Raw genomic sequence first — 17,091 nt, 5'->3', positions numbered from 1 at the left:
CAGTAAAATAATTGTGTACTGTATATGCAGTAAAGCATGTAGGGTTGCAACTAATGATTATTTTCATAATTGGATTAGTTGGCCGATTATTGTTTCGATTAATTGGTTCATAACCTTAAAAAAAGTGTGGTGTATAATTTAGTTAATATGTAAAGTTTAAAAATAAAAAGGCAATTTATTCTTCAATATCTGTATGCAGATGTAAATATAAAAGAACCAGTTATATGGTTAGGGTGCAAAATCTCTAATCCACTCAGAATTACAGGCAGAAGAGATATACTGTATAAATTATTAGAAGTTGAAGCTGGTAAATATCAGGCTCAGAGATCAAAGTTTTTTTATTTAAAGAGGAAAAAAAATAAAAAATTATATCTCTATATATATTATATGCTGCCCATACAAAAACAATTTCTTCGTTCAAAAAAATAAAAATAAAAAAAATAAATGAATTTTAAGAACGTTCGTTCGATTTTCTAATCATTGGTGGGGTCAAATAGACATTTGTTTTCAACCCCAGTGACGGGAAAATTTAAAAATAGAAAACTTCTTGATCAAAGGAATTTTCAGACAGTATGTGGTTTTCTTTCAGAAATTACATTCATTTTAAAACAGAATGTTAAAAGCAAGTGAAATTCAAACAAAATTCTTTCATTCAGCGAATTTACAAAGATTTTTCGTCTGAATATTCTCATCTGAAAACTGATCGGTGTGACCATCATAAGGCTCGGTACACACCCATGCAGTTTGCTTTTGATCTGTTTCTGCAGTGCTTTTTACTGTGTATTTTGATTTTTGCAAATGTGATTTTGCTGCGATATGCGTGTTCAATTTTTTTTTAATGCTTTATTTGGCCTATTTGTTGTTGGGCAGATAAAGAAAAAAAAAAAAAAAGAAAACAAATTGCTGCAAAAACATACTACATGCTTTTTTGCAGCTTCTCCATTAAAGTATATTGACCCCAAAAAGCACCGTTTTGCATTGAAAAAAGTACTTGACCCTTTTCCAAATACTCAGCAGCTGAAAAAAATAAATAAATAAAAAAGCATAGATGTGAACATGTCCCATAGGAAACCATGTTAAATGAACTGTTGTGCGTTTCTGCAAAACACACATAGGTGTGAACCAGGCCTAAGAAGTTTAGTAACATAATGGGGTTAAAAAAAAATGAAAATTAGGCCTTTATAGTACAAAAAGAGCAAATCGCTACTGTAAGGGGTTAATTTTTTTACAGTATAACAGTGAAAGTAATATTTACAGTAACGATTTGCCTTTTTGTACTATTAAGGGCTCATTTTATTTTTTAACCCCATTACTGGCTGATTTATCGATTATGAAAACCGTAATCGATTTCATAATTGATTAGTTGTCGATCGATTAGTTGTTTCAGTCCTAAAAGCATGCTCGTTATACTCACTGTGGAACCCAAGGGTTTAATCCTCTGCAGTGTGTAAAATGGCTGTTTGAGCCTGTCTTCTCTCATCTTCCTTCTACTGTCCCCAAACGGATAAAGGATGTGTGCTCGGATAAAGGCTCTGGTGTGGATTTTTAGGGGGATCCCCACGTCAATTTTTTTTTTATTTGACGCAATGGGTTCTCCTTAATATCCATACCAGACCTGAAGGGCCTGGTAACTGAATTTGGGGGAACCCCACGCTTTTTTTTTTTTTATCAATGACTTTCAATGAGTGTTCTCTGTATTATGGGAGCCGACAATTCAAGTGATTTTAAAAGACTTTTTTCCTGTAGAAATGACACTTTGTGCAGGTACAGTTCTAAGCACGGGAAACATGTGCCCCTTCACAGGCATACTATAGACACCCCCCAGGTAAGAAATTTAAAGGAATATTACACTTTTATTGTTTCACTCTAATCATTATTAAAATCACTGCTCCCGAAAAAATGGCAGTTTTTAAAACTTTTTTTTGCATTGATCCATGTTCCCTGAGGCAGGACCCCGGGTCCCCAAACACTTTTTAGGACAATAGCTTGCATATTAGCCTTTAAAATTAGCACTTTAGATTTCTCCCATAGACTTGTACAGGGTGTTCCCGGCTTTTCGAAATTGCAGCGAACACCCCAAATTGTTCACTGTTCGCTGAACAGGCAATGTTCGAGTCGAACATGAGTTCGACTCGAAGCTAATCCCTAATTTCTAGCATTTGTCTTTTTCATTTTTGATGATTATGGCTTACAGCTAGTAAAAACCCCAAATTAATGGGGATCAAAAAAGAGAAGAGTATTTATACTACAGAGATATTGGCTTACTGAAAAGTATGGCCTTGTACAGTATAGTATGCACTCAATACTTGGTTGGGGCTTGGTTTTGCATGAATTACTGCATCCATGAGGCATGGCATGGAGGCGATCAGCCTGTGAGTCCTCTATGGGACTTAGGTCAGGCTATGGACTCCAAGTTGCATGAGGTCCAGTGTAAAGTTTCCACAGTGCGTGATGATGTGGGGAGCCATGTCATACGCTGGTGTTGGTCCACTGCGTTTTGTCAAGTCCAAAGTCAGCACAGCCCTCTACCAGGAAATTCTAGACCTCTGCTGGCCAACTTTATGGAGATGCGGATTTATTTTCCAGCAGGACTTGGAAAATTGGCCAATCTGTCCTGACCTAAACCCCCATAGAAAATCTGTGGGATATTGTCAAGAGTAAGATGAGAGACACCAGACCCAACAATGCAGACGAGCTAAAGGCCGCTATCAAAGCAACCTTGGTTTCCATAACACCTCAGAAGTGCCACAGGCCGATCGCCTCCATGCCATGCTTCATTGATGCAGTGATTCATGCAAAAGGAGCCCCAACCAAGTATTGAATGAATACTATTCTGGCGGTCTGTGTTTTTAAACACCCCCAAATGTTTTCAATGATTCCAGGATTGCTACCCGACACATGATGTGATTCTTCCTGCTGACTTGTATACTCCAGCGACAGCAGGCATTAAACACACCCAGTGCGGAGAATACTTGCAGCGGCCAGGGATCAGCATTTTAACAAATGGGCTGCCAGAAAAAAGGCAATCAGAGTCACTATTCAAAAGTGACTCTGTACTGACAAGCTCACTTTAACCACTGTCCATCAGTGCCTCCCAGTGCTTTAAGAGGTTTCAGATGCCGATGATCATGTGACAACGATTGGCTGTCACTGCGATCACATGATTGGAAAGCCCGATCGCAAGCAGCAATTGGGAGATTTCCGTTTGCCAGCAGTAACTGTGCCAGGAGTGGTCTAAGCCCAAATGTGTTGGCTAAACGGTACGCAAATATGCGGCCATTCTGCGCTAAAGCCACATGCCGCGAGAGACCGCTCATTTGCGTAATGTCGGCATCTTTAATTATTATTATTGCAGCATATTAAAAGTAGAACTTTCGGTAAAATACTTTTTTTTTTCCTTTTTTGGATAGCAAGGGAGGGTTATAAACCGTCAGTTTTTTCTCTCCATCTGTGTACCATTGGAGAGATTTCCCTCCACTTCCTGTCCCATAGACAAACCATAAGTAAGAGAAAATCCCTGCAAATTAAGGGAATTCTTTGGGGACTAGTGTCCCTATTGGAAGATTTCCCCCACTACTTTTCTAAGGACAACCCAAAATTTGGGATTTTCTTGAACATTATCATTATAAGTGAAATTAAACAGGGCAAAAGAGAGAGCATGAATCTCCCTACTAGGGGCACAGCTAATATAAACTGACAGGGGTTCTAATCCCTCTCCACTCTATCCAAAACTTCTTTAGTGGTTTAAGTATTTCAGCCCCGGAAGATTTTCCCCCTTAATGACCAGGCCATTTTTTTGCAGCACGGAGCTGCATCGCTTTAACTGACAATTTCGCAATCGTGTGACTCTGTACCCAAAAAATACATCTCCCCCCCCCCCCAAATAAAGCTTTCTTTTGGTGGTATTTGATCACCTCTGCGGGTTTTTTCAATAGAAAAAAACAAAAAAAAATTGCTATAATAAAATTCTTCATTATGTATTCTTCATTTTTTTTTTATTATTAAAAAAAAACGAAGATATATAGATAGATATATCTATCTCTATAAGCGTATATTTAGGGGATAGATTAACTGCTTGCCAACCAGCCGCCACAGTTCTACTGTGGCAGAATGGCACAGCTGGGCGAAACGTTAACCTTATGTCGCTTCACCTTTTGGCCACAAGGGGCGAGCTCGCGCCCACAGCAGATGCGAGTGCCCGGCAGGCGCAATGACCCACACAAATCCCAATTCTTTCAGGGGGAGTAGAGACAGATAAGTACAAAGTATGAACATTGATCTCTCTCCTCCTAGATAGTCCCATCCCCCTACCGTTAGAACACACAAGGGAACAGTTAACCCCTTGATCCCCCCTAGTGTTAACCCCTTCCCTGCCATTGACATTTATACAGTAATCAATGCGTTTCTATAGCACTGATCGCTGCACAATTGTCAATGGTCCCAAAAATGTGTCAAAAGTGTCCAATTTGTCCGCCACAATATCACAGTCCCGAAAAAAACTAAAATTATGCCATAAATCTATCCCCTATTTTGTAGACGCAATAACTTTTTTGCAAACCAATCAATATGCTCTTATTGCGATTTTTATTACCAAAAATATGTAGAATACATATCAGCCTAAACTGAGGAAAAAATTTGCTTTTTTAAAAAAAAATTAGGGATATTGATTAGAGCAAAAAGAACAAAATATTGTGTTTTTTTTCAAAATGGTTGCTTTTTTGTTTACAGCGCAAAAAATAAAAAGCAGCAGAAATTATCAAATACCACCAAAAGAAAGCTCTACTTGTGAGGGAAAATTAAAAAGGACTTCAAATTTGTTTGGGTACAACGTCACAATGTCAGTTAAAGCGTCGCAGTACAGTATCACAAAAAATGGCCTGGTCATTGAGCATCCAAATCTTCCAGGGCTGAAGTGGTTAATGGCATTTTTGTTATGAATTTTTTTTTTTTAGTAATAGCGGTGATCAGCGTTTAGCAGGACTGCAACATTGTGGTGCACAGATCGGACACTTTTTTGGGACCAGTGACATTTATACACAGCAATCAGTGCTATAAAAATGCACAGATTACTGTATAAAATTACACTGGAAGGGGTTAACACTAGCGGCGATCAAGGGATGCAATGTGTTTCCTGGCAGGTGTTTCTAACTGTGGGGGGAGGGGATTGACTGGGGAGTACAGAGAGATCACCATTCCTAATCACTAGAAACAGACGATCGCTCTATACTTCCCTGTCAGAACAGGGATCTGCTTGTTTACATTGATAGATACCCGTTCTGGCTCTCTGTGAAATGATTGTGGGTGGCCTCCGGAGAGCACAACCACGCGCATCAGCTCCCTGGCTGTGCAGTGCGTGCCTGGCTGATACAGCCGTTAAAAGGAACCGACGTACAGCAACAGCCATTCGTGGGAACGAGTCGCCCTGCCGCAGTATAATGACGCTGGCTGGTCGGCAAGCGGTGAAAGCTCAGCCCTTTTTATATTTGCAGAGGGCAGACAGTAATAAAACCAAAATCTTTACTGGCTACATACTAAAAACACACTTGTAACAAGCCAACGCTTTTCGGTTGCAACAGTTTTCCTCACAGCCGAAAAGCGTTAGTTTGCTACCAGTGTGTTTTAGTATGTAGCCAATAAAAAATTGGATTTTATGGATTACACCAAGTTGCCAGCTTGAGGTTACTTTGGATCTGTTCGTTGAAGTTCCGGAGCACTACAGCCAGAGCACCGGTCCTCAGCCACTAGAAACTAAATGTGCAGTTAAGCTTGGGTATTTGCTGACAAGTAATACTGGTAATAGGTGAACTGTAATTGTTTGGTTTGTCTTATGATTAACACACCTTAACCAGATTGGTGACTTCACAATTCAATGCACAGAAGTGAACTGCTTGGATAATGAGGGTGCGGTCCTATAGCAAAAAGTATTGAATCCTGTGCTCACCTGCTTCCGCACTGACAGCACTATGCAAAGCAACAGAACCCAAATGGCTCACCCATCTACCCTGCCCCCAATTACCGCTTTAAGGCCCATACACACGGTCGGACTTTTTGACAACAACGGTCCGACGGACCTGTTTTATCGGACAATCCGACCATATTTATGCTCCATCAGACAATTGTTTTTCAAGGGACAAAATGTTCGCTGTGCATGCTCTCAAACTTTTCAAACAACAAATGTCCGACTAAGGATAAGCCGATGTACACAAGTCCAAAGGGCTAAAGTCCAAAGTACAAACACGCATGCTCAGAACCAATGATAAAGATCAGACAACAGTAGCAGAAGTTGCCCAAAGGGTGGCGGTAAAAAGCTGAAAAACCACGTGATTTGGTGAAAGTTGCCTGAAAATGTTCTGCTGTTTGTATGCAGAACAAGTTCACGGCCAACGCCATTCGACCAAAATCCACAGGAAAGTCCAATGGAAGTCTGATCGTGTGTATGAGGCTTTAGAGTTCTAGTGTGCACAGGATTGTGGATAAGAAAGGCAAGGGAATAAAAGATTCCAAAATACTTATTTATAGCAGTAGTAAAAACGTGGCAAAATTTGGCGTTATATAACACGCATGTGCTCACAATGCTATGTACAGTATAAACGGAGGAAAGAAAACCATGTGGCTTTAATTACCCGTGTGAACTTGTTGAAGTTCTGGAGAATTTCCCAGCCCCAGTCCTGGTATTTGGTGTCACCAGTAAACCGATAGAGATAGAAGAGGCTTTCCACGGTTTCTGGTCTTAGCAGGTTGTGCCGGTCTGCTGTCTGCAAATATAAAAAAGGACATTTGTACAAGACAGAAATTCAAAGCAAGATCACCAACATTAACTGCCCACACCCCAATTAGATGCTCTGCAGATCTGATCGATCAGGCAAATTTACCAATAACTATGAGAGCCTGTTGATTAGAGATAACTGAAAAACATTGGTTTAGCTGGGGCCTTGCACCATAGTTATCAGTAAAATGGACTGTTGGTCTGTCTTAATTTACCAACAGCATATGACGCAGGATCAATCGAAACACTGCGTTCAAATCTTCTCAATGTTGGCATAGGAACCCGACTACACCGCTGCTGCTGCTGCAAACAGATCAAACCTTCCTGTATGAGACTAGCTCTAGGATCAGTATTACAATAATATGACAAGGCAGAAGGGTCATTTTTATCAGTTGCCCTTGGAGCATGCAGTCAGACCCCGTTTGGATCCAGCAGTGCTGCCTCTGGTGCAGGGCATAGCAAGTATGCAAAACAGGGCTTGTTGGTGTTGGGTATAATTTTAGGGCTTAAAAAAAATATATATGGTTAGGGTCAGGGATTACAAAGTTTTACAGTGATATTAAAAAGGTAAAATTTTTATTTAAGAAATAATAAATATGTTGTATACTTCCCTGCTCTGTGCAGTAGTTTTACACAGAGGAGCTCAGAATTTTTTTTCTTCTTGGGCCCCCAGTCAGAGCTCCTGGCCCCTCCCTCCCGAGTGTCCCCATAGGAAGCGCTATGGGGGCACCCGAGCAAGCTTACTCCCAAGCCGCTACTCTGCGTGTCCATTCACACACGGATTGGGTCTCTCCTCATTGGCTCACCTACTGCAATTGATAGTAGCAGGAGCCAATGGCTTTCTCAACCAGTGAGGAGGAAGAGACCTAGCTGCTCTTGTGCACATCGCTGGATTTAGATGGGGCTCAGGTAAGTATTGGGGGGGGGGGTTCTGCAGCAGAAGGATTTTTACCTTCATGCATGAACATTAAAAATCTTGAGCCTTTACAACCACTTTAACCACAGACCAAGCCTCTTCTGGCACTTTTTGTTTACAAGTAAAAATCTGTATTTTTTTTTACTAGAAAATTACTCAGATCCCCCAAACATTATATATACATACGTTTAACAGAGACCCTAGAGAAAGAAATGGTAATAGTTGCAATGATGTCACACGGTATTTGCTCAACGGTTACACAATTTTATGAAAAAGAAAACCACACTTTAGCCAATGTTTGATGAAAAAAAGTTAAAAATATATTACTCAAGTTTGGGTAAAATATAAAAGAAGATGTTACGCCGAGTAAATAGATACCAAACATGCCACGCTTTAAAATTGCGCACACTTATAGAATGGCGACAAACTACGATACTTAATCACCATAGGCGGCACTTCAAACCTTTTTACAGGTTACCTGTTTAGAGTTACAGAGATCTATAGCTAGACATGCTCTCACTTTTATGTTTGTGGAGATACCTCACGTGTGGTGCGAACACCATTTACACATGCGTGTGCAGGACAGGGCGCTTTAAAATGTATTTATTTTATTTTTACACTGTTCCTTTAATTATTTTTTCATTTTTACAGCAGGTTTACACTGCAGTGTTGTCCAAGATCGGATGCAATTCTCACCGCACTGAAAATCACATGCGATCGATATGCGATGCGATTCCAGCCAGACAGTATGGCTGAAATTGCATCGCATTCAGACCAAATTTGCACTGGACCCTTTTTTTGATCCACAGCAGAATCAGATTGCATGGGTGTTGACACCCATGCGATCAGATTCCTGTCCAAATTTGCAGATTGCACTGCGATATACAAACTGATTTGGGGGCATTATTAACTTTTAATTGACACTCCCAGCAGTTCGCATAGCGCAGTGTCAACTGCCGCCGGGAGACGTGATGCCTGAACCCGCAGTGGATTTGCAGGGTTCCCGCATCGCAGCACTGTGAACCAGCCTTTATTCCTATTACAAGGAATGTAAACATTCAATACATCTTCTCGAATTTTAATTTATGTGTTCCCTTGAGAGCCGGTTCACACAGGGGCGACAAGGCTTTCAACAAGACTTTTGGAGGCAACTTGAACACGACTTGGGCATGGCTTGGGGCAACTTACAACACGACTTTGTCGCCCCAGGCCAGGCGACTTTTGCCGTGGCCAATCATAGAATAAGCTCTGAAGGGGGAACTCCACGCCAAATAAAAATAAAATGGCATGGGTTCCCCCTCCGAGAGCATACCAGGCCCTTAGGTCCGGTATGGATTCTAAAGGGAACCCCCCTACGCCGAAAAACGACATGGGGGTCCCCCCCAGATCCATACCAGACCCTTATCTAAGCATGCTACCCGGCCGGCCAGGAAAGGGGGTGGGAACGAGCGAGCACCCCCCCTCCTGATCCGTACCAGGCCGCGTGCCCTCAACATGGGGGGTGCCCCCCCCCACCCCAAAGCACCTTGTCTCCATGTTGATAAGGACAAGGGCCTCTTCCCGACAACCCTGGCCATTGGTTGTCTGCGGGCGGGGGGCTTATCGGAATCCGGGAGCCCCCTTTATTAAGGGGCCCCCAGATCCCGGCCCCTCACCCTATGTGAATGAGTATGGGGTACAATGTACCCCTACCCATTCACCTGTGAAAAAAATAATTTTACAAAAGCACAACACATGAGGGTTAAAATAGTTTATTGCACAGCTTTGGGGGTCTTCTCCGCTATCTTCTGCTAGCTCTTTTACTAGCGGAGGAGCCCCGCTTTCTTCTTCGCCGCCCCCCCTCGCCTTCTTCTAGCTCTTTTACAAGTGGTGGCCCGGTCTTCTGTCGCCACTGCCGCAGTCTTCTGTTCTTCTCTTGTGGAGATGTTGCCTCGTCGCTGTCTCTGCTCACAATGACAGGGACGTGGCGTCTTACATAGGGACATCCCGGATGATGTCCCCGCCCATTATGATGTCACAGTCCCAGAGGATGCTGGGACTGGGACATCATAATGGGCGGGGACATCATCCGGTGATGTCCCTATACAAGTCGCCGCACGCCGCGTGTTGTGTCATAGTGAGTGGAGACAGCGACGAGGCAACATCTCCTGAACAGAAGATGGCGACAGAAGACCAGGCCACCGCTTGTAAAAAGAGCTAGAAGAAGGCGCGGTGGCCCGGCAAGAAGAACCCCGAAGTCAGAAGAAGGGGGCGGCGGCGGTGAAGAAAGCCGGGCTCCTCCGCTAGTAAAAAAGAGCTAGCAGAAGATAGCGAAGGAAAAACGGCGTAGGGGGATTCCCCTTAGAATCCATACCAGACCTAAGGGCCTGCTATGCTCGCGGAGGGGGAACCCACGCCAAATTTATTTTAAAAATTTCCCTCTCGAGAGCTGAAAATTCTGTCAGAGTCGCCTCCGTATAGACGGAGATCCGACTTGTAGGCGACCTCCATTGAAATCAATGGGTACCAGTCGCCTACAAGTTGGATTGAAGTAGTACAGGAACCTTTTCTGAAGTTGGAGCGACTTCAGTAGTGTGCATTAAGACGGCTCTCATTCACTTACATTGATTTTTACATGTTGTCCGACCTGAGGCGACTAGGGGTGACCTGAAGTCGGATCTGAGTCACCCCTGTGTCAAGCGGCTCTCATTGTATTTTCATAGCTTGTTTTTATCCTTTTGTATAAAAACAAAACAAAACAAAAAAAAAAACACCCTTTTATTTTACTTCATGTGTCTGAGGTACCGAGCTAGGCGATTAGGGGAACTGCCTCCCTCCTAATCTCTTGTAATAGAAATAAGGGATGACAGGTCCTCTTCATGGAAAGATCTGGGGTCTATAAGCCCCCAAATCTCTCCTCTACTTTTGAAAGCAAAGAAAAAAGAAATTGTTTTCTAGACTCTAAGTAACTTCACAAGGTTTCTCCGGTCCTCCTAGATCATAGAGGTGATCAAAGACTATCTGGTGTTTGTTCACCTCTATGGCCAGCTACGTGGAAAGTTGGATTCTTCCTCTGGCTCGCCGATAAGAGCAGTAAGACCTAGAAACACGAGTGAGCTTTTGAAAGCAAACCAGAGGCTAATCAGCTGCTCAGATCACTTATGAGAAATAGAATTGCCAACTGAAAAAAAAAAAAAAAAGCGGGGGTTATGGCTGACAGCATCAGCCATAACCTCAGGAAAGCCGCAACATATATTTACATATTGCAGTTGGCAAGTGGTTAAGGATCAAGTTAAGGGGTGGATTAAAGCACATTACTATGTGATGCACAACCTCCTGGAAAAAATAAATAAATAAAAAAAACCCTCTTCACCTTCCCCCTGTATTAATCAATTTTTCCTATAGGTGTGCTTCACATTTTCCTCAACCCATGACACTGCAGCTTACAGTGGCAAGGCTTTCTATCCAGAAAGCAGCATTACTGATCCCAAAATGTGTGGGCAGGCGCAGATTGACAAGCTAGAGGCTTAGGACTCAGTAGTTACAATGCTGACAGTCACCCAACTGTAATTCAAGCAGGCACAAGAGTGGCAACTCTGCTATGAATTTAGGAGCATTGTCAAACACCATCAATGGAATCTGTAACAGGCAGACTTCACTGGTAAGATGAACAAGTAATTATTTACGTTTTCAGAGGGACTAGGAGTTCAGATGCGCTTTTAAGTGTTACAGCACATATTTTTCTAATCAGACATTCTGCTTTAAAGGGGTTGTAAACCTTCAATTGTTTTTTTCACCTTAATGTATCCTAGGGACCGAGTCATACACTGTGTCTATGGACGCAGAGTGTATGAGAAAGAGCTCGCCTGCAAGGTAACCCCCTCGGGAGAGAGCTTCCCGAGGGGGTTATCTATTGCGGGGAGGAGCCGAGACAGCCACCGTGGGACCCCAGAACAGCAGGATCGGGGGCACTCTGTGCAAAACGAACTGCACAGTGGAGGTATGTATAAAATGTTTGTTATTAAACAAAAAAAACAAAAAACAAAAAAAACCTATATACAACCACTTTAAGAATAAGGAGTGGTGGTTTAGTGTTAAAGGAAAACTATATACAACAAAAGGATTTGCAAAGCATGATGGATGATCTAAAAAAAAGACAGCACAGCAAACAAAGCTTGCTAAGTATCACTGTTAGTTTGCATGAAGAAGTGAGCAGTCTGATAAGAGACGATTCACTGATGTGATGTCTCATTACATTTTATAAACATAAAATCAAACTTTATCCAGACCTTCCTGATCTGCATACCAGTTCCTGTCCAGGCTTTCAGAAAGTACTAAATCCAAACAGAACAGAAGCACCAGTAAATCAAAATCTGAAAATCAGAGGAGCTCTCACCTTGACATCAATGTCTTTTCCCCCTGTTGACCCATGCAGGAAGAAGTGAGAGATCTCTGGGCTTAGGCCTGTATCCATTTGTTTGTACATCTGGTAGCAGGTCTCCATTAAGGCCACAGCGGTTTCCATGTGATCACTAGTGATGCCATTGTGGGCACCTAATGCCAAAGTACCAGGAAGGAAACACACCAGATGATCCTGTGAGCAGAAAACATTGGAATTACACAGCAGTTGTCATACAGTTTAAATAATCGTACAAAGACAATTACACAGCATACATGAAATCACTGGGAATGGACAGAGCATGCTCTAAAGGGAAACTTTAATGGTTTTAGGTCACTTGTTTATAAACTGTGTCCCCCCCCCCACATTTTTAACAGAGTGCAATCATTGCAAATATTTGCCAATGCATTATAGATTTTCAAAGGAGCACAAGATATGCAAGGCATATGCATTATTTCACACCTACCTGAATAACGCATATTAGCACAGTTTTTTCTTTTTTTAACTCATAGTAAAATCCCTTTCTTGGAATGCAATCGGGAGACAGAAAATGTTTAATTTTGGGGTTATGCTGCCACGCTACAGAAGGATTGTAGACTGGCAACTGAAAAAATATTGCAGGCCAGCCCAGGATAACCGCCTCCCACTAACAGCATGCCTTGATTTTGACTTCAAAAATAAAAATGTTACAGTCCGCACAAAAATCTGATTTTCTTTCTTATCCCTTGAAGGAAACAAAGTCAAAATTCAGTACTTCCAAAAGCAGTCCAACTGCAGGGTGGGTAACAGCCAACAAATGTTAGTAGGCCCAAGAACACAACAGAGAACTGGGGACTGCCTTCATCCACCTGAATGACCCAACATCCACCTGGTAGAACTGAAAATGAAAATGTGAACAGAAGTCCAAGCGGCAGCCTTACAGATCTTGGAAACCGTTACATGATGCCAAAAAGCTCAAGAAGCCTTTACAGATCTAGTAGAGAGTGCTTTGACTGGTAAGGGTGAACCCGATCCTCAGAGATGCCCCTATTTCTTAGATCCTGGGCTTTAACAGCCATGCCATTAAAGACAAATACCGTGAAGCAGGATGGCAAATTGGTCCTTCGGACAGATGATCCTGACAGTGCCCAAAGTCTGCCAGGAGTCTTACCAAGCTTGCTGAAGACATTACCTGAGTGGGTCTGGAGCAGTGAGGTTCACCAGCATGCCCTCCACGATCCTGCGAAGCAGGCGAGAGAGGTTTCAGCGGCATAAAAGGCATAGATACATAGAAAAGAGCCATCTACTCTTTCTTCTGGAGGATCCCTGTACCTGGAGACTAACCGGTCTAGTTTGTTGTTAAACCTGGAGACCTAAAAAGGTCCACATCCATTGTCACCAAGCCTCAAACACAAGTCCTAGAGCACCTTTGGGACTAGTGAACACTACCCCAGGTCCAGGCACTGTCGGCTAAGGAAATCTGCTTCTCAATTGTCTTGGATTCAGATGGTTGACAAGACTGGAACGTGAAGTTCTGCTCAGGAAAGGATCTGATCCTGCCAGAGACACTCCAGAAGGATAGTCCAACACTGTAGAGACAGCCAAATTGCCTATAGTTCCAGGATGTTTATCAGGAGACAAGACTTCTGCAATAACAAATCCTCTATACCGTACGAGTATCCCCAGCCAAACTGGCTGTCATACATCATAAGGCCCCCCCAAAAGACAGGAAGGACTTCATTAACTCCAAAGATAGATTACTGAACCGTTGAGGGGCATGGCTAGCCGGCAGAGCAGATGGACGCTCAGTGAAGAGCTCTCTCAGCTACGGGCCGAAAGGGGGATAATTTACAGCCTACAAGCCTCGTTTCCTGGCGCACCTGATACCAGAGGGTGCGGGTAAGCCTGAGGATGCCTCATTGTAAAAGGAAAAGCGGTGGCAAACCTAACAAACTCCCGGATTACTTCCTCACACAGCGGCACGCGGCGGAGGAGAGCAGGGTGAGCGCAACATACCCAGCAAACAACCTGTCTCACACTCTACTAATCTTCCCCACCGCTATATGGGGAAGACCACCAGCACTCCTCCACCATCAGGAGGGAACAGCCCAGCAAAAAGCAAGCCCAGACTGGACAGCACGGACAAAGATGAGGCTGAGGTAAGCCTAGACTCCTCGCTGGAGGACACTAGAGAACTGCAGGATTCTCTATCAGAGTTCCCCACTACTAATGCCCCTATTCTGGACACAACCTTAAAGGACATGCTAGTGTCCCTGAAATCCACTATTCATTCTGATATTCAGGCTCTTACTAGAAACTTTAAGTCAGAAATAGCTTCAGTTTCTAACAGAGTGACACATGTGGAGACCAAAATGGGGGAGCTTGCAATGCCTTTTAATGATCTGGTAGATGCCCATAATGACAGGGAAGAGGAGATGATGCTTATGAAGCTTAAACTGGAAAATTTGGAGGACAGATCTAGGAGAAATAATGTCAAAATCCGGGGTATACCTGAGTCAGTTAAACCTCCAGATCTGAAGCAGCATTTTTTGCAAATAGTAAAAGCGGTTTTACCGGATGCACCGCTGGAAGATCTTGTAGTGGATCACATCCACAGGCTCCCCAAACCCAAACATGTGGCGGCTCATCTTCCCAGGGACACAATCGCTCGCATCCACTTTTATCACATTAAGGATCAGTTTATGGCAGGGACCAGACGCAGAGATTCCTTACCGGAGGACCTTCAGGACCTATCCTTTTTTGCTGACTTATCAGCGTTTACAATGCAACAACGCAGGCAGCTTTCCACAATCACAAAAGTGCTAAACAATCATCAAATTACTTATCGGTGGATATACCCTGCAAGACTGCAAATCGTTAAAGAGGATGCTACACATCTCATTTCTACCCAGAAGGAAGGTATGCGACTTCTGCAAGATTGGAAGATCCTAAACCCAGAGCCTGAAGACGACTCAGACCAAGGATGACTTTGCGTCCTTCCATGGGCTCAAGCCATGGACACGAGCAAGTTTGTTACAAGGGGGTTACACCCCTCCCCCCCTTAAGTGCCCGGCCGTTATATAGCCATTTACAATTTTTGTCAACCTTACCAGAATATAGCTGTTACCTCACTACCCCCCCTGAGTAGAGCGGTGATCTCACCGCACAGGTTTAAAAGCGATTTGCTTGTCATCGTAGCGAATTGTCTCTACCGACCGATTTGATTTATTTGTTCATTACGGTTCGGTTGTTTCCAGATTTCTGTTTATATCCGTCTTCCCTTGGTGGTACTGAGGCTTATCCCGTTTCCACTCTAACACGGTTCTCTACTGGTTTCAAGTTTCTGAGCTGAATACTTTTCTTTTTTCTAGGGATTCCTTACAGATCATAACCAATCATACCTCTCACCTAAAAGTTTTGACGCCCGGGGCGTATAGGTGATCCCTTCTGCTTTGACAACCAAGCAGTTCTCTGCTCTAAGTATTCCAATTAAAGTAGGCATAAGGATTTCCCTATTGACATGCCCTTCCGTATAACTTCCCTTAACGTAAAGGGCCTTAATAGCCCTTTCAAACGGCAACTAGCTTGGAAAGAAGCCAAACGGCTACGTAGTGACATAGTATGTTTCCAAGAAACTCACTTTGCAGTCAGCAAAACTCCTGTGTTCCACGATAGGCAATTACCCCATGTATATCTGGCCAGCTTTTCATCCAAAAAAAAGAGGTGTGGCTTTTGCCATAAAAAACACGGTGCAATTTAAAATGTATAGAAACGCATTTGGATGTACTAGGTCGCTATATCATATTGATATGTGAAATTAATAACGCAAGATTCACCCTGATTAATATTTTGTATATGCTCCCAATACCAAACAAGTATCCTTTATGAACAAAATGAGAAAGAGAGTGTCTAAGGTGCAACAAGGTCGAGTGATGTGGTGTGGTGATTTCAATGCGATTGCGGGAGGGGCAATGGATGTTTCCAGACACGGTAGACCACAGACTAGCAGGGTGTCATTGGAGAGATTCATTGTCCAATCTGAATTGTTTGATGTGTGGCGTTGCCAGCACGCTTCCGAAACTGATTTTACATTTTATTCTAATGTTCATCAAAGCTATTCTCGAATAGATATGTTTTTGGTCGATAAGTTTACTTTGCAGCAAATTTCCAGGTCGGAGATGCATTGCATTTTATGGTCTGACCATGCTCCAATAATCGATTGATGTGGTGGATCGCCGCCTGGAAACAAAAGCGAACAGATGGAGGAACGATATCTATACTCTATCGCAGCCTTGCCACAAGCAATTCATTGAAAAAGAACTAACTGACTACTTTACTCGCAATGTACCTTCTGTGTCAGATCCCTTTATCTTGTGGAACTCCCACAAGGCCTTTATTAGGGGTTTACTTATACAATTGAGCAGTAAAATTAAGAAACAAAGGACAGAAAAATTTGATGGTTTATTAGATAAAATACACAAGTTAGAAACTGAAAATAAGCACCAGCCTTCTTGGTTCCTCAAAGAGACTCTCTTTACGGCCAGGCAGGAATTGAGAACTTTGTTGCTTGCACAACATGACAAACAGTACAGAGCTCTAAAAGCCCGGATGTATAGATACGGTAATAAGGCAAGTAAATTATTGGCGGATCAGGTCAGAGACAAAATTATCCAGCAAAAACTGCCCTTTTTAATGGACCCTAGATTTAACAAAAAACACACCAACCCAAAAGAAATAGCAGATATTTCCAGTGACTACTATGAGTCATTGTATAATCTACAAGTAGATGCGGACACACCTCAACCCACGAGTCCTCTATTAACGCATTTTTAGAATCGATCGAATTGCCCAGAATCTCCAAAGATGACCTTACCCAGTTGAATGTACAATTTACGCAACAAGAAATCACAAAGGCTATCACCAACCTCCCTCGAAATAAAGCTCCAGGCCCTGATGGCTTTTCATCAGAATATTATCAACTATTCAGTTCTATTTTAGTTCCACACTTGTCACAGGTATTTGATGCAGCTACTGCCACGGCATCATTTCCCC

The 17,091-nt window shown here is 42.8% G+C and overlaps 1 protein-coding gene across 3 annotated transcripts in view; it reads right to left on the bottom strand.

Moving 5' to 3' along the window:
* MAN1B1 (mannosidase alpha class 1B member 1) overlaps window positions 1-17,091 on the bottom strand; it is an 87,803-nt gene that overhangs the window by 5,878 nt on the left and 64,834 nt on the right. For all 3 annotated transcript variants that reach the window (XM_077477262.1, XM_077477272.1, XM_077477281.1), the window contains 2 exons: window positions 12,058-12,255; window positions 6,624-6,755 (listed from right to left, as the gene is read on the bottom strand). In XM_077477262.1, coding sequence (XP_077333388.1) covers window positions 6,624-6,755; window positions 12,058-12,255 — 330 coding nt within the window. The remainder of the gene's footprint in view (window positions 1-6,623; window positions 6,756-12,057; window positions 12,256-17,091) is intronic.

The sequence above is a fragment of the Lithobates pipiens genome, unplaced genomic scaffold (assembly GCF_037356315.1).
Source record: "Lithobates pipiens isolate NorthernLeopardFrog02 unplaced genomic scaffold, aLitPip1_a1.2 Scaffold_1, whole genome shotgun sequence".
Taxonomy (NCBI): domain Eukaryota; kingdom Metazoa; phylum Chordata; class Amphibia; order Anura; family Ranidae; genus Lithobates; species Lithobates pipiens.
Note: the sequence above shows the minus strand (reverse complement) of the source record. Positions and strands in the feature narration are given on the sequence as shown.